The following is a 21,506-nucleotide window of genomic DNA, read 5'->3' as shown; positions in this document are numbered from 1 at the left end:
CATTGTCCATGCTTTTCTACAGTCATTGGTCAGACGCGTCTGGGCCAGGAGCAAGAAAGTAAATACAGGAAGAAGGTCCTGTGTTTCAGACTAGTGTGTATTTCTGTGAAGTTTAACATGGAGCAGCAGAGATGGTACTTTTCATAGCTATAGCATTTATCTGGTTAATATACCAGGATAAACTACAGCTAAGCTCCAGCTTGCGGAGAGTTAAGATCGAATGTGCACCTGATAGTTGGGTCAGATGGAGGTCAGATCACATTCTCCCCAGTAACAAACCAGCTCCAGAGTTCATTTGGGAGCAGACCAAGACCACTTCCTCTCAAGGTTTTTGATAAAGTTGTTTTGGATCGCATCCCAGTGTGATTATCATATTCACACTTGCCCAATCGACTCACACCAAGGGTGAAAGTGAATTGAACTAAAAGTGTGGGTGGAAAGTCAAGTCAAGTCAGATTTATTTGTATAGCTTTTTACAACTGTTGTCATCACAGCTTTACATAATTAGTAATTAATAAAACACAGTGACAAAAAAGAAAGAATTAACGTAAGACATGAAGGCATGAAAAGTGTAAAAACACCCTTCTATAAACGCATATTAATGTAGCATATTAAATAGAATGCTGCTGAGATCTAACCGTTTCACCGTTCATCAGCAATGAATGCAGAACAACTGACAAAAGCCCTATCTTGTGAATAAGGTCACAGCCCATGCATTTCGTCCCTTTATCGTTACAACAGTATTCAAACCTTTCAGGTGTTTAAACTGCCTTTTTATTGAAACTGTTTATTTAAATGTGCTTTTAAATATAGTGTGGAAAATGAAACCACAAAAACTGAATTCCAACAAAATATGTTTTTCATTCGAGTACTGAACTAGCAAATGAATCACAGAGTGTGGGGTCAGCCATGCTATGGCATACCTCAACAGCAGCAGCTTAGCAGACAGTGAACCCACAACCCTGTGTTTAACAACCCAGTGCTCTAACCACTGAGTCACCACTGCCAATGCCCCATGTGGTGGCTCAGTTCCTCAGTTGTTTATTGTATCAAAGCACAATTCATTTTCTGAAACATCGAAAATGAATAACTTCTGACAAGCTTTGTAAATCGGCGAGTATAAGCTTAATGCAATGTAAAGCTAAACTCCAGCCAAGGTCATCTCTCCCTCATACAGCACAGAACAAACCAGCCTGTTTGACTAAATAGCTCTGTGCTCTTTGGCAGCCTTCCTGCACAAAGCGGTTCAGAGGAGAGAGTGTGGTGGTGGGGGGGGGGGTATAGACTGCAGAAATCGATTAGGATTGTCTGCAGAAATGACTGCTCACAAAAATGAGATGTGAGACACATCAAGTAAAACTGTGACTTAGGTGCAAGGACAGAGTGATGGACAGATGCATCAAGTATCAGTATAAACTGTATAAGGGAGCACAGTGATGCAGATGCAGTGATGGGACGAGAGAAAGAGAGAGAGAGTGAAAAAGAGAGAGAAGGAAAAACATTTTTGAGTGTTTCTCCAAAATGAAATCTGATGCTTCTGGGTGGCTGTTTCCCCACACAGCAGGGATGAAACAGGCTGATACAGAGGGGAGGGCAATTAACACAACACACAGGAAGGCCACCCCAGCATCCAGAGCAGGCCAGAGAACACACTCCTACTGCTTACTCCCTAAAGGAGTCCTAATCAGCTAACTAAACAACTCTACACAGCTCCACTGCTCACTACACTCCTAATGTAAATACCATAGAGCGGTTCTGCCTGCAGCAGAGGGACCATGCTGCTTCAGCAACGTAAAAATAGCAGTTATAAATCAAGGCCCCGCTGTCAATCACAATCAGCAATGTCACCACATTTCAAAAATAGTGGTCTAGATCCGGCCCAGGAGTCACATGACTGGAACGTGTCATGGAAGTGAACACAGCATGAAGTGATGTGGAAAGTACTTTTCTAAAGTACTTTCCACATCACTAAAAAAATAAAATCTATATATACAAATATAGAGATTTTAGTTTTCTTTTCTTTTCTCTAAAGTCAACATAAAAACTGAACTTTGGGAATAATGCCAATTTATTTATCCTCTTTTTTATCCTTAAAAACATTGCTTCCTGAGATCTAATCAGGAATCAAGGGGTTTGAACTCCTTTTAGGCCAAAGTTCAAGTTAAAGTTTTAAGATGTTCAAAACTTAAATAACTACAATGACAAATCACTATCTGTTGTTTTCTTCGGCCTGCAAAAATGTACCCTTAAAAAGGCTTCTTAACCCCCTCCTCCACCCTATATATACACCCTCCGTTCTCACTGAGTTTGCCTTCCCATTCCAGCTCCACATGCATGCTCCATTCTAGCCAATTAAGTTAAAGAACCCATTTTCAGTACTATAGTACTTTTCAGAAACCTCCTAGCTCAGACACATGCAATGGCAGAACCCTAACCTGGAAAACAGAACTTGTATTGTCAAATGTCTTGTATTGTGCAAACCACATATGATGTGCCATCAGATTGTTTTATGTGCAGCTATCACTATTACACACGCACAGGAACATGTATCTATTTAGTATTTCCTCAAGCCTTGTTAAGCTTTTGTACTGTAAAATAAAGGTCTCAGTATGTACGAAGGCCACTCAGACAGAGGTCTAATTTACTAAATTAATAAATCATTGTATATATAGCTGCAATAGCAGCACATTTAAAATAATGTATGCATACATACCATGGATAGTCATGAAGAGGAAGATAAGCAACCGAGAGAATGGGGGATAAGCGGATGTAGAGGACAACAGAGAATTAAAGAAAGCTTGTGGAACATATGAAGCTGATTATCCACAGCCAGTGAGGTGAAGTCTAACTAAAAGAAAGCATACTTATTTTAAACGGGTCGTTTTATTTGCTTTGATGACCGGACATTGCAGTCCAGGGTGGGAGAAGACTCCAATCTGTTCTGCAGCGGGATTCCACCCTGAGAGCTTTCATGTGTGATCAAACTAGAAAGAAAGTGCTCTGCTTGAGAGGCACAAAGAGGCATCTGTGAGCCAAAGGAAGGGCCTTGGCAGCCACTGAAACAACCCCATGCTGAGGCGTCCGGCTCCGCAGGGTCTGGGTGTGAACGCCAGGCCAGCACCGCTGCGTGTCAGGGGGAACCAGACCAAGCCAAAGAGGGCCAGCCAGGTCAAAGAAAGAAAGCGGTGCTATTGAGACACCATCCGGACAGTGTAGAGCTCCACCATAATATAGAATTCCATCACTGTGATGTCAATTCAGGACATAGAGGCCAATACGTGATGCCACATGGGTCCAGAATTCTTACTGTGAGGTCACTAGGTTCCAGAATTCACATTGTGATGTAACCAGGGTCCAGGACTCAGGGTTCGGAACTTCCATTACTGTGATGTTGGTGGGTTATACACCTCATGGTGTGATGTCACGGAGGTCGAGGGTTTTGTATGGTGATGGCACTTGATTCCAGAATTCACATTGTGATGTCACCAGGTTACAGACTCTTCACTGTGATGCAGAAGAGATCAGAACATCCACCACTGTGATGTCTACAGGTTCTAGCATGACCTCATGCTGTGACGTCATCAGGTTCTACAAGCCTTGATATGATTCCACAGGGGTCAAGAATTCTAACTGTGATGTCACAGGATGTCAGAATCCATACTGTGAAGTGATCAGGGTTCAGAATCTCCACAGTGATGCAATTCCCCCACCATTGTGATGTCAATGGGTTCTAAAACTCGTGCTGAAGTATGCCACAGGGGCCCAAAATTCCTACTGTAATGTTACCAGATGCCAGTATTTCCACTGTGATGTCATCAGGGTCCAAAATGTCCAGTCATGCAGTACAATTCCAGATCTCCCACCACAGTAATGTCATCAGGTTTTAGAACATACTGTGGTGTCTCCAAGAACCAATCTGTGCTAGCTCATCAAAATAATCACGGTTGTCATGGCGCAATTCATTTCCTACGGGTGCTGTTGTGATTTAGAGAAGGTTCAAGCAAAAATAATTAATTTAGTCAGTGGTATGTACAATGTATTTCCTCTCCTAATTAAGTTAGAATAATTTACCTACATTAAATATATGGTAAAAATATAACCTGAAAGGAACCTGAAAATCTAATCAACATAAAACCTAGAATGTCTGCATGGTCATTTTAATCAATGCAGAGCATTTTAATCAATGAAGTTAAATGATCTCTAAAAGCTACGTGAGTAAGCAGAGCAACTGTGATTTCAAAGACATTGTGGCGATGAAGGAACACAAGCAGCCCGACTTGTTAAAGCCATGGACACGGTCAGATAAATTAGCCTTCAGCTTCTGAATGGAACCCAGTCCTTTAGCGAGGAGCTGGCCCATCAAGCCAAGTACTAAAATAATAACATGGAAAGATGGCGAGGAAAATGTTCTCAAGATCAAAGACATAATCCTGAAGCCAAAAAAGCACTTGCCTTAATTACTTGTAAGCCATGTTTTCTTTCTTTTCTTTTTTTCCGCCCCTTTAAGAAAGGTTTGGGCAATCTATAATTATCTAGGCCCAGACCCCAGACATGTCCAGTCTGGGTAATGTAATAAAATGGGTGGGTCAAAGAAGCCGGACCAAAAAACAGCACTCATGTAATGTCAGGTCAACATACAGTACCAGCTCCAAGCTAATTCCAGCAATTCAGGAATTCTTTCCCATATTTATGCCTTGCTCAGCCCTTCCTGTCCTTGGAGCCTTACTCAAGAAAGAGGAGTTTATGAAAAATGCAATGCTCCAATTAGTAGAAGGCAATTCACAGCACAATCTGAACTGCTAAAAGCACCAGAGGCCACACTCAGTACTGGGGATTTACAGTGCAAAAATCCAAGTGTGTATTCACTTTTGTTGCAGCCCCCTCCTTTCCTCACAGCAGCAAAGCTTGGTGCACTGTTTCAATAAAAATACATACATACATACAAAGCACCTGATTTTGAGCCACTGAAACAAGGAAATCTGAATTACTTAGAATGCAAAACATGTCAGACCAACAGATTTCACCCTGATATTGTGCCAACCACATTCTCTGGGTCACCTGGACAAGCAAGTTTGTATTAAACAACATAGCTGGTTGATTACGCTTTTGCACATACATACAAAGACACATGCATCAAAGCTACAGGGCGTTTCAGTCTTACACACCAGAGGCTTTGAACAGCACTCCCACATACAGTTCCTGAAACTGTCCCATTCGCTCCTGGCATCATCTATTTGCATTTTGGGTGTGTCTCTGCACCCCTTCACTCACTGCCAGTATGTAGTTGTTTCCCATAAGCTACATTCTTAGGTATGCAGTTGTATTTTATGTAGTGGTTGTCTGAATGGTTGGGTATGTCTCTGCGGACTGAGTACGGAAGTGTTCCCTCTTGCATTATCACTGATTATACTGTCATTTTCAGATAATTAATACTAAACAATCATAGTATCATTTAATTCTGACCCTGTCTTGATAAAAAAAAAAACTAAAAATTAAAAGTTGTAATTAATCTGGCCTCAGAAACAGAAGTAAATGCTTGACCACTGTAGTATGTTTATGTGTGAGGCAACATTAAACTTTAGACGCATATATAGCATATATAGCTGATACACTACAGAGTTAGGAATGAGGTGGGGTAGTGATCATCCAACATCCTGACCTCACTAACTCTCATCACTGAATGCAATAAAATCCTTACAGCAATGCCCAATACCCATGATTTTGGAAGAAACAATGAATGAGCAGGTGTCCCAATACTTTTGTCCATATAGTGTATTGGTATCCTTGACGACCTGCCTTTATTCCTAGCTGCTCACACCCTGTATTTTTTTCTGTTACTCATACATAGCACAATGCACATGTGTAGTACAGGTAACTCAAACTAAGCAAAATGTGGTTTCCCACCTAATGACAAATACGGCCACTTACCTACACCACCCAACCATATAGCACCATACAAGCGGGTGTCGTCTAAGCCAGCACTGGGAAATGAACCACTTCCATTTACGTCTGAGAAAGCTAAAAAGCTAATAAGTCACTGTAATAGGATTTTATAGGCAATGGATTCACTCTCCCAGAACTAAAGAGCGAGTTCTAAGGCTAGTTCCCAATTTCCTACCGAGCTACAGTGAAGTCAGGTAGGGAGTAAAACGTAATCACAGGTCTTAAGAGGCCGAACACCAATTAGACCCCCCTCCAGCCTGGTCAAGAGAAGGGGGCGGCCTAGAGAGGAGCCACAGAAGAGAAAGAGTGAATCAGTAAAAAGTCGAGCAAACTCCAAAGTTCTGCCAACTAACACGAACGCTCCATTTACACATTAATGCTCCCAAATATCATGTGGGTGTCTCTTTGTGACAGGGCCACAGGGACCGGCAGAGTCGGAACACGGATCAGATCTTTGCCTTCGTTTGCATCCACGCAGCAGAGCGGCACAGAAAAGCGAGCAGCTTTGTAGTGTGCGCTTTGAATTAGGCAGCTTGAGTTGCATGGTGTGGGCTGAATGCTGATGACTGGGTGACATCGCTAATGATCCCACACACGCCTCCGTAGAAGAACAGCTCCGGAGAGATGCACAGAACTTTCCCCTGACTTCAGCCTGTCAGGGCGTGAGGCGGGGCTGCAAGCTGAAGAACCTGCAGGTGATCAGGAGGAATGATGTATGATCTGTGATCACACTACATCAACACACTGCGACACACAGATTAAAAATGTGTGGAGAAGAAGCAGTGCTGATGCACTCCCTACACAGCGGGAAGTTCACTGAGTCAGTCAGCGTCTTTAACTCTTTAATAGCTATTTACACAAGCTCTACTCAGATATACGCTGTCATATATATATATATATATATATATATATATATATATATATATATATGACAAAAATAAATATAGTACACACATTAAACTCTTTAAAATACATTAAATGCTTCATAAAGGCAAGATAAATCCTTTTATATTTCATTTTCTATTACATGGATTTTTTAAGGGCTGCTCAGACAGGCCATTTATTTTGTGGATGAATAAATCAATGAATGAATGAAAATATGGATGCAAATAACTTGTATGGCAAATAACTAAAATGTGGCAACAACATTATGTATATTATTATTCATATATTTTTATATATAGACATTTAATCATATTTCCTGTCAAGTTTGTCCATTACTACTATTACTATTATTATTAATATTATTAATTTAACCTGGGTTAGGGGCTTTAAGTGGCTCAGCAGTCTAATGCACTACCACTACGGACTGGGAGGCACAAGTCAGAGCGAGAGGACCATGCCAGAGAGAGAGGACAATTGGCCGTGCTCTCTCCAGGTGGGTAGAGGGCACTCTCTCCCCTCATCACTCTAAAAAAGCAACTCTGGCTGGGGATGACTGAGTCTGTTAGCTGGTGTGGTGGAGCTGAGAACCCAGTGTTTTTGGCTGCCCAGTGATCCTGCAAAAAGGGTGGTGGGTGGGATCACATGTACTGGAGGAGACCTGTTAAGTCCTTTTCCTCCTAGTGTCGGAAGCATTGCTAGTGCAAAGGGGGAGCTAGGAATGGGTGGGTTCATTTGCACTACTAAATTGGGAGAAAATGAGAAAGGGAAAAATAACTCATCTAAAAAAAATAATACATTTAATATAATACTATAAAAAATTGGCAGTTTACATTCACCATCACACACTTTCATACCCTAGACACACTCACAGCGAGTGTTTTTACTGTCTGCGTGCGTCACACTTCATTACTGGAACGGCTCTTTATCCATTTAACAGTGTCAACGGCTACAACAATTAGCCATAATAAGCTTTAGATTAAACTGTGGCACTTTTATGGTTTTATGACTAATGGCTTGAATTAGGCAAGCCTGCGGCCCACAGCAATGAAGCCCAACCTCAGTCCCTCCCTCTTTCTCTCCCACACTTTCCCTCTCTCTCTCCCTGGGTGTTCATTTGCACACTGGGTTCCTAATGGAAGAGGTCTGGATGATTAAGAGACGCCATAACTAATAAACTCTGAGTCTAACTCACTCCTGGAAAGACCCTATTTAATGTCACAGAGTACTCTTTTGCGATAAGACTGAGGCGGGACAGGGAGAAGTCACAGGAGACGGCATGTTAAGGCCTGTATTTATGAGCTCTCTGTAAGTTTTATATGATTTTGTGCAAAAAACTGCATAAAGAATAACGACAACCCTGAGAGTGAAACCTTTAGTCCACTCAGAGATGAAGATCGCTCATCAGAATGTGACAACCTCAGCCACTCACTGACTCCATTCTAGATATAATGGTTGTTGCTGCCATTTTACAAAAATGTGATATTAAAGAAATTCCAAATAAGACAGGTCTAATTCTCACAATAAATTCCCATTCAATTTTGCTTAAATTATTTTTGTAAATGAACAGTGCCCTCTAATTAACCCTCTATATATGAGCTCCTTTACCAAAGCTTTACCAAATGCAGTGACTAAATAATGAAGTTTGTCAGATGGTAATGGATGATTAAAACTGAAATGTTACGATAAGAATTAGACACACCTAGTTCAGGTTTAGGACCTGGGGTCAGATTTAGAGCTTTGAATAGAATTACTCTCTTGGAATTTTTTTTCTCTCCCAATTTATTACTGCCAACTGACCCATCTGTTTTGGCCATTGCATTAGCAATGCTGCCGAGAGCCTTAGCAAGTCGTACTAACAATGATCCTGACACTAAGAGGGTAAGGTCTCAACACACCCCTGCCAGGTTGCTGTGCTTTGATGAAAGCGTCAGGTCCTCAGCTCCACCACACCATCTAACAGACATACCAGACACACCAACATAGCTTAAGAGTGCTCTCTCTGACTCCAGCCGCTGATGGCAAAGCGTCATGGCTCGGGATTCAAGCTTGCAACCCAAAGGCCACAGTGGTAATGCATTAGAGTCATTAGAGTCCACTCTCATATCCCTTTTGCAAAAATACTTCTTTATGGAATCAAAAGCGGATCTTATATGCCATCACTCAAAGTACCTTTATTTTTTCTAAAAGTAAAGGAAAACATAAGGTACAAATAATAATTATTGAACAAGTTTAATGCAAAAGTAAGAATCTACAAGGCATCTCAAATGTGCTACCCCAATAATAATCACTACAATAAACTGTCAGACTGATCGATGATAGAAGGATAGACAGATAAATAAGCTCGAGTTCAGTAACACTTAATAAAAAGTGCCTAGAAGAAGTCTTAAAGCACAACTGATTTTACTTCTTGCCCTTGAGTGCAAAATTAAAGAATAATATAAATCAACAGGAAAGGTCTCTTGTCTTTCTGACAGCTGCATGACACCACTGCCATTGTAAGACGTTGCTGTGTTCCTTCTTGTCTGTTTAAGATCTTTGAACAGGCCTGCATCCAGGAGGAAGGCAATGGGGATGGAGGGTGGGCGCCCCGGCAGCGAGCCACAAAGCAAATTGATTAGCTAAATGGTGGCCTCTCCGCAGGTGTCCACACTTTTCCCTGCAGGCAATCTCCTAATGGCTCCAGAGCCGGCATGTCACTGCAGGCAGGAAGGCCCCCCTCGGACCCTGTCCCACCACTCATATTCCCGGCAGGACACAGACATACGCAGCCTGGAACTGCAATCCTGTCGCTACTGCAATGGTCAAACACAGGGTACACAAGACAATATCCTCAGAGATGAAAGTCTGATCAGCAGGAAGATACCGGGTGACTTTCAGACTTTTACACAGTTGTGGTTTTACTGACTTTGGTCATTTGGTCATTGGTTAGTAAACCTTCGTGTCTCCAAATGGTAACTTTACAGGAGGAGAAAAAAAACTTCAGAGCCAAAGCATTTATATTTTATATAAATGCATTAATTTAGCATTAATTTTGGAGCATTTATATCGGTCCTTTCATCACGAAATTCTGATGTAAAATGTAAAAAAGCCACTTCCAGAATCCAATTACGTCACCAAAATAAATAAATAAATAAATACAGACAGAAAGTAGATTTTTGCAGGATAGTGACAGTATACTCTTAAGAAGGTGCTTCTTCTGTCTTTTTAATTCCTAAATAAATAAATAAATAAATAAATAAATAAATAGATAGATAGACAAAGTTAACAAACCCTTTACCCAGACTGATCTTCAGTATTTTGTGAGGCCCAGCCATGCTTAGGTCATGCAGCATACCTCTAAGCCAACATACACCATTTCTCATTGTGGTCAGGACCTGGTTATCCAGCCAGCCGGTCAGCATAAGGTGTGTTTTCATGGTAAGGCCTGCTTCACACCGCAAACACACATGCAGTCCTCTTCCACCAACTTAAAACACTCTAGAACCCTTCGGAGGCCCAGTAAATTATCTCAGGATCTGCTGCTGGTGGACTGTGGAGAAACATGAGTTTCAAATTGAAATAAGTGATGTGAGATTAGCAGAAGCTGCGTGATTTAATAACGATAACTGTGAACCCCTGTAACAGTTACAGGGCCTAAATGTTCTGAAATGCAATCAGGCCTCCGTTTATCTTCATTAAGATTCAGTGCCAGACAACAATCACTTAAAATAAAATAAATAAATAACAAGACCTAAAAGTTTTCTTTTTCTGCATGTGCGGAGATTATACTTTCACGGGGGCGAGTCAAACCGAGCCTCGATTTCACATAATTACACGCAAATTACATTCATTACCGCAATTTACATCTCATCTCCAGCTCAATTATTAGTCGCTTGACCTCATCTGCATGTGTTTTTTAATAATCAGGCATGCGAGGAGAGGCAGGAAGAACAATCAATAGGTACTGATGATTCTGAATAGCAGTAACTGTGCAGTAGAGCGTGTGTGTTTGTGTGTGTTGAGGGTGCAGTATCTGCAAGGATTTCAGTTATACCTGTTACTAATGGGCTTGTCTCTATTACTACCACTACTTCATAAACCCATCACAAACTGGGTTTAACCACACCCCCCACCCCCCACACACCCTCCTCAGCAGACACAGGTAGACACACAGACATATACACATCTTACAGCAATGACCATACATACATGGACCGACATAGACATACAAAAAGAGGGAAGAGAGAATGTGAGAGATACTGCTGTTATTTCCAGGAAGAAATAGGGACGATAAGCTGTAATGACCATCTGTGGGTCCATACTGGTGATCATGTTCTGACAATCATGAAGCTAACAGCTGGAACAGAATCAACAGCTCAGGTGTCATATCTGAACAACTGAGTTTATTCCCAGACAAGTTAGACCTAGTGGAGACATCGGAACAAAAAATGGTCTAAATTGTCCAAAATCCTTTCAGTCTTAAATATAAACTTATCCACTTCTATCTTTTAAGCCCCTCCTGTGCAAATATCATCAATCCTATATATTTCAATGCAAAAAAAAAAAAGAGATTAAGGTGCAAAAGTATTGGGACAGCTGCTGATTCATTGTTTCTTCTAAAATAAAGAGTGTTAAAAAAAAAAGAAAGAAATGATCCTGCTTTTGATGGAGCAACTGTCTCTACTGTCCAGAGATGGTTTTCTACTAGATTCTGAAGCACTGCTGTGAGGATGTGATTGCATTCAGTGGCAAGAGCGTTAGTGAGGTCACCACGCTACCTCATCCCCAACTCCCCAGCTCATCCCAAAAGTACTGGATGGCGCACCAACCATCATGTCAGAGAACACAGTTCTCCTGTTGCTCCACAGCTCGATGCTGGGGGGGCTTTATACCCCTCAAGCCCACGCCTGGCATTAGGCATGGTGCCAACAGGTTCACGGTTACCTGCTCCAGATTGGCCTATTCTATTGGTAGTACTAGACTAGACAACCTGGGTGTGTTTGTGCTTTTGCACATCTGTGTCAGCAATGGATGCAACCTAAAGTAGAAGTAGCTGAATGTATTCATTAGAAGGGGTGTATATGAAGCCTCCGCTAATTTCAGTCTGTACTAACTATCAAACCCCACTGTGCTCCGCTAATACCAGGGTTCTAGGGGGCATCTAAACAGAAAACACCCACCATCTGCAACAGGGAGTCAGATGTTCCGAAGTTAACGAACAGTTTAATTATCAGTGTGGATCTGCTTCAAAGTGGAAAAGGAAAACAGTCCAACACCTACTCATAACACCAGCCCTGGCACTGTTATGACTGCTGCTAAGCCAGCCCCCTTTGTCAGAACACTGTTTAAGTAGCTGCACATAAAATTTAAATGTGCAGCGATTACGCACTTAGCAGTAAGAGCACATTTAAAGTTGAGAGAAAGTTCACACGTCAGAGCCACTTGAAAGAAACATGGTCAAGATGCCATAAAATGGCGATTAAACGCATCGGGATCGGCCAAAAACCCGGCGCCAACACCAAGACTAAAGGAAACGCACTCATGATAAAATGTTATATGAGAAGAGAGCAGGTGCTCACTGTGGGATCAAAGCAGTTCCCATAATGCAGTCTGGGTACAAAACCAGTCATGTCCCACTCAACAAATGTAACTCCTGGAGAACACTGCTGCTGTTTATGAATGTATGCTGGGCGCGCACGCACACACACACACACACACACAGGAAAAAAGTGTGTGTCCTGCTGACAGTTCTCACATCAGAGAGTGAATTCACAGAGCACTCCAGTTCAGATCTCCCGCTGTGCTCGCCTTCAGCGGCCAGTAATAAATCAAAACCCCAGTCCAAAAGCAGAGTAACATGTGAAAACTTCACATTCATTATTGTATGTGAGAGAAATACTGTGTGTGAGAGAGCGAGAGTGAGAGAGAAATGACCTGCTCTGAGTGTATTCAGCTTTAAACTTTACTGACATTCATGATAATAAAGCTACCTTGAATTAAATTGAATTTAGTGAAGGTCTCTCACACACACACACACGCGCTCTCTCTCCCTCTCTGTCTCTCTGTCTCTCGTTCTCTCTCTCTCTCTCTCTCACTCACACGGACACACATTATACTGGATATTTAACCATTATGATGCTGCTTTGGCAACACTGGTTTTAAATATACTCACAGGAGTTGGTATAGTATTGCCAAAGCAGAATCATAATCGTTGCGTGTGCAGTACCTTAATATAACTTCCACAACCCTTAATATACACACTTATTCTACTGAAGGAAGTCTGTGTGTGTTTAAAATGAGTAGAAGAAGGGTACAAAATATAAAAACACAGACGTGTTTAAAATCTATATGACGTACATCAACAGGGAGGGAGGGATGGACATAATAATGCACAATGAATGATGTGTCAATGAATATTTATTTATTTTAAATGAGATTTTATTTTATTTTATTTTTTTCTGGGTAGAAGATAAAGTGTAAACTTTGATTATTAGTTTCAGACTATGACGCTGACTATATAACAACAAGTGTGGATGTCAGTGTTGAGGAAATGACGAATGAACTTCATGTCAGCTAATCGTCTGGTTGTGCCCTGCCTACTGAAGTATTAGCCCTGAACTGAGCAACAGCTTAGCCTTGTTAAACTGCAGCTACTAAAGGCGGGTTCTTTAACAATGAGCTGATGAGTGAAAGTGTTTCAATTACTGGTAGTGCCAATGGGGAGGGAAAAAAAAAAGAAAAATGAAAAATTATATAAAATAAAATAAAATAAAATAAAATTACATTAAATTACATAAAATAAAATAAAATATGTTGTGTCACATTTACCCATTTCTATTAAGTTCTATTTTACTATTATTTATTGACATCTTACTTATTTTTGTGGGAAAACAAACACTTGAGGGGAGCCCAAATGCATAATTGTTACTATTAGATTATTATTATTAGATATACTTAATACGTGCACAATGCCTGACCATTTCTCCCTCATCTAACTTTTCGACTGTGGGAACTGACCATTCAGCTACTGTTAGAACAGATATCCTAGACTGTGGCTAGGCTGTTGTTGCTGTGATAATCAAATGTTACTCCCTTCATCTGTGAGTGGTCATTATCTTTTGGCTCATCTGTGTATGTATACCACCATGTCCACGTACTGTATTTTACACTTTTGTAAGTTAATGTGTAGTGTGTGTGTGTGAGTGTGTATGTGTGTGTGTTTGTTACTCACTGGTGCGCAGGGCTGATGGTGTAACCTCGATCTCGCTGCTGTTGTGGTAGGGCTGGAAGGCTGAAGGGCTGCTCGAGCTCAGCTCTCTCCTACTGAACACGTCTGGACTCTGACTGCCTGTGGAACTCGCGCTGGTCCCGTCACCTCCATGATGAGGGTCCTGCTCCTCATAGACGGCCACCAGCTACAGACAGACAAATGAACCCTCAGATATTAAAGCTGTCAGCGATAAAGATTAAAAGTATGCTATTATTTGATTGCTTATTTCAAAGAGCTACAGATGAAACATAGCTAGAGACATTCTGAAGAAACTGTATCATTTTAATATGTATGAAGACGGACAAGAAGGACAATAGATCCAGAGCTGTAAGGGTTAATTATCAAAGCTCCTAACATGAGTTAAAATGAGTTACTACAATCTCACATATCCTTGAAACCCACCAAACACCCTCCAGTATTCAGCTCCCAGCACTTTCCCTGCATCTGTAATCCTAACAACGCTAATAACACATCGGTCTTCTACAGCAGATTCATAAAATTGATCAGATTTTGTTTTATTTTTCTTGGAGGAAAATGTGGACATAAATCAAGTGGGTGACAAACAGTTCCCAATCAAAACAAACAAAGCCTCACATCGTGTAAAACCGTGCAGCATTGTTTCCCCTGCTGGACTAATAGGACAGTTATATCTGCCCGCTGGGCATAAAACTGACACAAAGCCATTAACTGCATTAACTGCATGCAACACCCTCCTCTGACTCTCCCCCGCTAGTCAAGTCAATGATGGTTTATAAAGCCCTTTTACATCAATCCACGCTCCTGCCTGAGCCTGCCAGGGTGTGCCCAGCTGATCTCTCCGTTTAATTGATGTTACAACACTAACACTAACCCATGTTACACTAACCCACACTTTGGATACGAGATGTATACGAGATGTATCCTATGCCCACGCCATATGTGTGTATTTCAACCTTCTAAAAACCTCAGCTCAGAGAGTCTTATATACTTATACATCTATTACATTTTTATAAGTTATTTGAGGGCTCAAGAACTTTAAAGAATGCCATTTTGGTGGGAAGAAGAGTAATGCACATAAGAGAAATGACTGCAACAGAAACTTTATCGTAACACCCCAAGGCTTATTATTCAGTAACCACAGGGACTGTACAAACTGGAGGGACAACTTTTTGCTTATAGACGTTTGTAATAGCATTTTTGGCTCACTGGCCGGACATAGACTTTAGGAAGGGTTAAGAAGGCTAATGTCGACTGTTAGGCAAGTTATGATGTTGGTTAGTTAACTAGTTATATGGCAGGTCAGTAAGCTAGGTATAATGCACATTAGTAAACTAGTTATAGTGCAGATCAGTAGACTAGTTAAAGTGCATGTTAGTGACATAGTTAAAACACAGGTTAGGAAACAAATCGTCCAGTGCAGGTTAGTAAACTAGTTATAATGCAGGTTATTAAGATGCACTGTAATGCAGGTCACTAAACTAGTTACAATCCAGGTTAATAAACCAGGTATGGTGCATGTAAGTGAGCTAGTTTAGTTAACTAGTCATAGTGCAGGCCAGTATACTAGTTAGAATTCAGTACTGTCAATATAATGGGGCTCACTGGAGCAGATAAACATGAACCTATTGGCACCATGCCTAATGGCAGGCATGGGCTAGAGGGATATAAAGCCCCCCAAGCGTTGAGCTGTGGAGCAGTGGAACTGTGTTCTTTGGAATGATGGATCGCCATCCAATACTTTAAGGATGAGTTGGGGATGAGGTGGGGTGGGGATCATCCAACATCCTAACCTCACTAACACTCGTCACTGCAATCAGATCCTCACAGCAATGCTCCAGAATCTAGTAGAAAGCCTTCTTCCCTGGACAGTACAGACAGTTATTCCAACAAAAGCAGGATAAACTCTTTTTTAATACCCATAATTTTGAAAGAAACATTGACTGAGCAGATGTCCCAATACTTTTGTCCCATATAGTGTAGTTACAATGCAGGTTAATGTATAGTACATGTAACTGGAGTAAGCCTGGTATTAATCAGCACCTCTCTTACTCTCACTAGCTGCCATTCCAATGGTGTTCCTGCCAACATGCCTACACTCCCCAGGTTAACACCTGTCCTGTGGCACTGCCCCACCTGCTAGTGCTGTTGCCTGTACCTGTGTAGACTGTGCCAACTGCTGACACCCAGGAACCAGCTTAACACCAAGCTGCCAACGCACACACATACACACGTTCAAGCACATATGCACACGCGCACACACACACAGTGGGCTTTATTCCAAGGAGAAACAGAAACCTGGGTAAAAATAGAGAAATTTGAAAGGCAGATTACGGAGGTGATAGGGACGTCTGCTCTACACACAGTCACGCACATCAGGTGATTATCAAGTGCTCCTGGTTTCGTATACGCTCAGAGTGCTCCGGCGCTACCGCGCTCCAGACAAAAGTGGAAAATTGGAATGAGGAGTTAGCAGGTGAGCTTTTGTCTCCGTCCGCCTCGCCATCATTCATCCGCATTCATCTCTGTTGCTGTGTGTTTACGGCAGCACCGGAATAACAGCAGACAGAGAGAGAGAGAGAGAGAGAGAGAGAGAGAGAGCGCGAGAGAGAGAGGCTGTCACATACAGAGCGCTACAGTGAAAGGTGCGGCGTATGTGTTTAGAGGGCAGAGACAGAAAGAGTCGTGTTCTTTCGCGCAAACTGCTTATACGACCAGGCATGCAACAGCAGACACATCTGCACACAGACGCAGGCTTCAGATCAGAGCCCTTCACTTCTGCTTCACATTCTCTCCAGCGCTTTCCCTATCCCTCTCGCATGCTCATGCTCCTGTTCGTGCATACGGTTCATGCTGGTTCTAATTTAAAGTGACAGAAACGGTGTGCTATTTTTGTTTTATTTTATTTTAGAAAGCAGCACCATGCAAAAGTTTGGGTACCCCAAGAGATCTCAGCTCTCAGATAACTTTTCCCAAGGTCTCTGACTTCAAGGAGCTGGCCAGGGCTCTGGCTTGTTTAAGTTTAAGGGAACCTTTCCTTGAAGGTTCCTCAAAGATGTTCCTGGAGGACTCCCAAAAGTTCCTCAAGGACCTTTTAACAAGTTTTAACAGGGTTAAATGCACAGGGCAGAACAAAGCAAAATACAGACACAGAGCAGAAACGGCAGAGGCAAGAGCAAGACAGGCACAGACATTACACCTGGTCATCTTTTAGTCAACTAGCTACTCACAGTAACAGAAGCAACTGTATTTTATCCTACAGGATACGTGAAGCTGATTCTGAAGGCCTCCCTTCAGCATTAGTGTAGATCATAAAATCAACAATAAAAATGTTATTAAAAAAAACTGAAATAAGCAAGCTTCCAGAGTCTGATAATGCTAAAACCTGTGGCTAGGAGTGAGCAAAAGTCTGGAGCTCCAAATGTGGAGTATACAAATTGGTCCAGCCCACCATTAGCACTCAAATTCCTCACTTTTGCAGCCACTCAAGCCTGCAGTCATGTTTAACTGAGTGGGAACAAGTATAGTAAATGGCCATGGACTGCATGCCCCTGAGCAGTGTTTGAAAGGACTCTTTCTTGAGGCGATTGTTATTCCTAAAGCATTCGTCTCCTACCCCAATTCAGATATCAATCTCAGAGCTTCAAGTGCTTTGACATGAAATTCACTTTTTCACAACTCTTGACAAGTGGTTATTCAAGCAGAAGTGTCTTTACGCACTCAGACATACACACACACACAGAGCTTCTCATCATGCCTCACTTGCATGCTACACACAACCTCAAACACTTGTCTTTGCTCAAAGCCCTTCACACACACATCAGACCGCTCTTGTCATCAAATGGGCCACTGTTTAGCCATCATGCAGCATTTATGACTCCTGCTGTGTCTCTAAATGGACTCCAGTTGCGTAGAGCAGGCAGCCTCTCCTCTCCCTCAAGCACGCTCTCAGCTCCCCTCAGAGCAGGACTCGGCCCAAAGCAGAGGGAGAGGGGGCACGCCCTACCTTCCTCATCACCCTCCCAGTAGCAGATGAGAGAGATTGAGAGGGAAAGCAGCTTTCTAGGTCTTCCCACAGACCCGAAATATTTATTATAATAACTTAGATATTTTCCACAAATCAGTCAGCCCTTGTGAGAGTGACGTGTGTAAACCATATACCAGATAGATATTTCATAATCTGTTCAAATTTTAAACACAACTGCAATGCAAACTGGACGTTAGGCATAGAGCTCATACAAAAGTGCAAAGGAGAAGAAAATCCCCAGCATAAAAAAAAATACAGAAAAAAAAAAAATCAAGCCGATTTAAGGTGATTTATTTTAGAAATATCTGTTAGGCAAGTTATGGCAGACAGAGAGAGAGAGAGAGAGAGAGAGAGAGAGAGACTGTCACATACAGAGCGCTACAGTGAAAGGTGCGGCGTATGTGTTTAGAGGGCAGAGACAGAAAGAGTCGTGTTCTTTCGCGCAAACTGCTTATACGACCAGGCATGCAACAGCAGACACATCTGCACACAGACGCAGGCTTCAGATCAGAGCCCTTCACTTCTGCTTCACATTCTCTCCAGCGCTTTCCCTATCCCTCTCGCATGCTCATGCTCCTGTTCGTGCATACGGTTCATGCTGGTTCTAATTTAAAGTGACAGAAACGGTGTGCTATTTTTGTTGTATTTTTATTTTAGAAAGCAGCACCATGCAAAAGTTTGGGTACCCCAAGAGATCTCAGCTCTCAGATAACTTTTCCCAAGGTCTCAAACTTCAAGGAGCTGGCCAGGGCTCTGGCTTGTTTAAGTTTAAGGGAACCTTTCCTTGAAGGTTCCTCAAAGATGTTCCTGGAGGACTCCCAAAAGTTCCTCAAGGACCTTTTAACAAGTTTTAACAGGGTTAAATGCACAGGGCAGAACAAAGCAAAATACAGACACAGAGCGGAAGGGCAGAGGCACGAGCAAGACAGGCACAGACATTACACCTGGTCATCTTTTACTCATCTAGCTACTCACAGTATCAAATCAGAAAAAAAAAATCAAGCCGATTTAAGGTGATTTATTTTAGAAATATCTGTTGTAATATTGCTTGAAATAGTTTTTTACATCCCATTAGCAATCATTAAATAAAAAAAAATCTGATCTGTGATCTGAAGATCTGTGGAGACTGTTACTCCAAGTCTTTCATTCCTTCTGCTATCAAGCTAGTTTATATAAATGATTGTTATAGCATCGTTTCCCTGCATTGACCTTTCACTGACTGATGTATGTTGATCGGATGGATGGATAAGCTGGAAATTAATTGCACTCTTTCCTGTTTAATAAAGCACCCTGAAGCTTATTGAATCTGAAGCTGACCACATGATTGTAAAAACCTGTTCAATCATCTGAGTGAATTAAATTATGAGATGGCCGACCTATCTACCTATCTCATGTCCCCAAACACACTCGGCTTGTGAACTCATTTCTATGCGTATTTATTACATTAAGCTGGCTGTGTTTATCTTGTGTGTAATTTGTGTGTGTGTGTTTGACTGTTTTCGCATTGCCGCTTTGAACAGGAATCATTTAACATTTAACTGAATCTTACGTTCATCTATATTTGCTTTGTAATCGATTACAAACAATGTGATGCAGCTAGCTTTAGTTTATTTGTGTTTATGTGTAGTAATGAGAGATTCTTCAACTTTACAAGACCAAAGTAAAGTGATATTTTGTTTGGGGAACAACAAACAGAGAAAGACAGACAGACAGACAGACAGACAGACAGTAAGCCTACACTTACTATAGAATTACAACTACAAAATGTCTACAAAATTACCAGCTTTAGCTTTAATTATTTTAATAATAATTAAAGGCAACAGGAGAATACTGTACTGCCACACAATCTGGACACTAAAAGCAAAGCTTGTTATATGCATATGCATTTTGAAAGAATTGCCAAGTAGTCATCTCTGCAGTTATACACATATTCAGAACATTTGAATGTGATATTGTGAAAATATCTGTTATTTGAAATGTAACTGTTATGTGTGCAATTGTGTTTTGTAAAAATAATTATTTGGTTGTTTGTTTGCATGTATCAATACAGAGCGTCAAATGCACTACAAAACCACACTTAAGACTCAACACATAAAACAATATGTTCACACAGCAGATAAAGTGGCCCATGTCCTGTTTTCTCATCAATTGTTATGGCCAGTGTTTTTTTTTTACGCAACCTGTATCTGACATTTGTCTAAACAGTTCATGCTCCTAAACTGACGTGTATGCGCAAAAGAGCTTCATGTGATGTTTCGGTTTCATCTTCACCAGCATCACAGGAGCTATCAAGCAGTTCCAGTGGCTGACAGCTGTGCTCATCACCAAGAGTGTGTTCGAGTTTGCTGTAAAAGTTTAGTTTGCATCTTTGGTTTCTCTTAACTTTACTTTTAAGCTTATTATTTATTTATTTATTTATTTAGAAGCTGCAGCTTTGCCCTCATGGGCCATGTTCGGCCATTTCTTCAGACACAGAGGCTGAGGAACATCGTATTTCATCATATTTATTTATTATCTATAAGAACTAGTGGTCAGATAGAAACCATCCCTGCTACTAAAGTCAGTCTCACAGGTGCACTGCATGGCAAATGCAAATAAGTATCAGCATTCCTAAAAAATACAAAAAAAATGTCTTGTTTGTTTGTTTGTGCTGCAGAAGAATTTGCATAATGCAACTTTCAAAACCTGATTCATAACAAACAGTGCCAAATTCAACCCATCATTAGGTTCCGTCCCAGGGGTGAGCTTTTAAAAAAAGAACATCATAAGGATTCCTTCTTCACAGCTGTCATTTTTCATCCTCCTAGAATAGAGTCAGTAGGATTCAGGAGAAGCAGAGACTGCAAAAAAAATAAAAATACAGATATGAGAAAAAAAACGAGAGATATGAGCTGAAGAAACACTGTGGAGTCTCTGAGCTCTAAACAAGATCTAATTTGGTCCAACGCACACTAGTACTGCAGAGGAACACTCTCAGAGAACAGGGGAACCTTACATTTCACAAGAATCCATATATTTTAGATTCAACACCTTACAGCTGCTTGTGGAGAAGTGAGGCTTTCAGAGCTACCATAACTAAAAGGAAAAAGCTCATACAGCACATCATTCATTGATTTAAAATTGGACCGCCGGATGTTTTCATATGAAAATAATATCCACAGAGCTCTTGAACTACATGAACCTCGAGGCAGCACGGATGACACATGAATGTTGCTATGGCAGCTAGTCCTCCATGAAGGTTCCTGTTAATGCCAAATGGACTTATAAGTGGTGTCTAGTCAAGGGCTGTTATGAATATCTGATTAAATAAATATATAAATACATATTTGTTTAAAAATGTACCTTTTCAGTAAACACAGGCCTAATGGGCGCCTCTTTTAACAAAGTCTTTTGTTAAAAGCAGCATAAGGTCAGATTTGGCATGTT

The 21,506-nt window shown here is 41.2% G+C and overlaps 1 protein-coding gene across 3 annotated transcripts in view; it reads right to left on the bottom strand.

Moving 5' to 3' along the window:
• Positions 1-21,506, bottom strand: part of pard3aa (par-3 family cell polarity regulator alpha, a) — a 536,573-nt gene that overhangs the window by 345,580 nt on the left and 169,487 nt on the right. For all 3 annotated transcript variants that reach the window (XM_072679366.1, XM_072679367.1, XM_072679368.1), the window contains exon 3: positions 14,039-14,222. In XM_072679366.1, coding sequence (XP_072535467.1) covers positions 14,039-14,222 — 184 coding nt within the window. The remainder of the gene's footprint in view (positions 1-14,038; positions 14,223-21,506) is intronic.

This window comes from Salminus brasiliensis, chromosome 5 (genome assembly GCF_030463535.1).
Source record: "Salminus brasiliensis chromosome 5, fSalBra1.hap2, whole genome shotgun sequence".
Classification (NCBI taxonomy): Eukaryota; Metazoa; Chordata; class Actinopteri; order Characiformes; family Bryconidae; genus Salminus; species Salminus brasiliensis.
The sequence above is the reverse complement of the archived record's forward strand: the minus strand, read 5'-3'. Positions and strand labels throughout refer to the sequence as shown.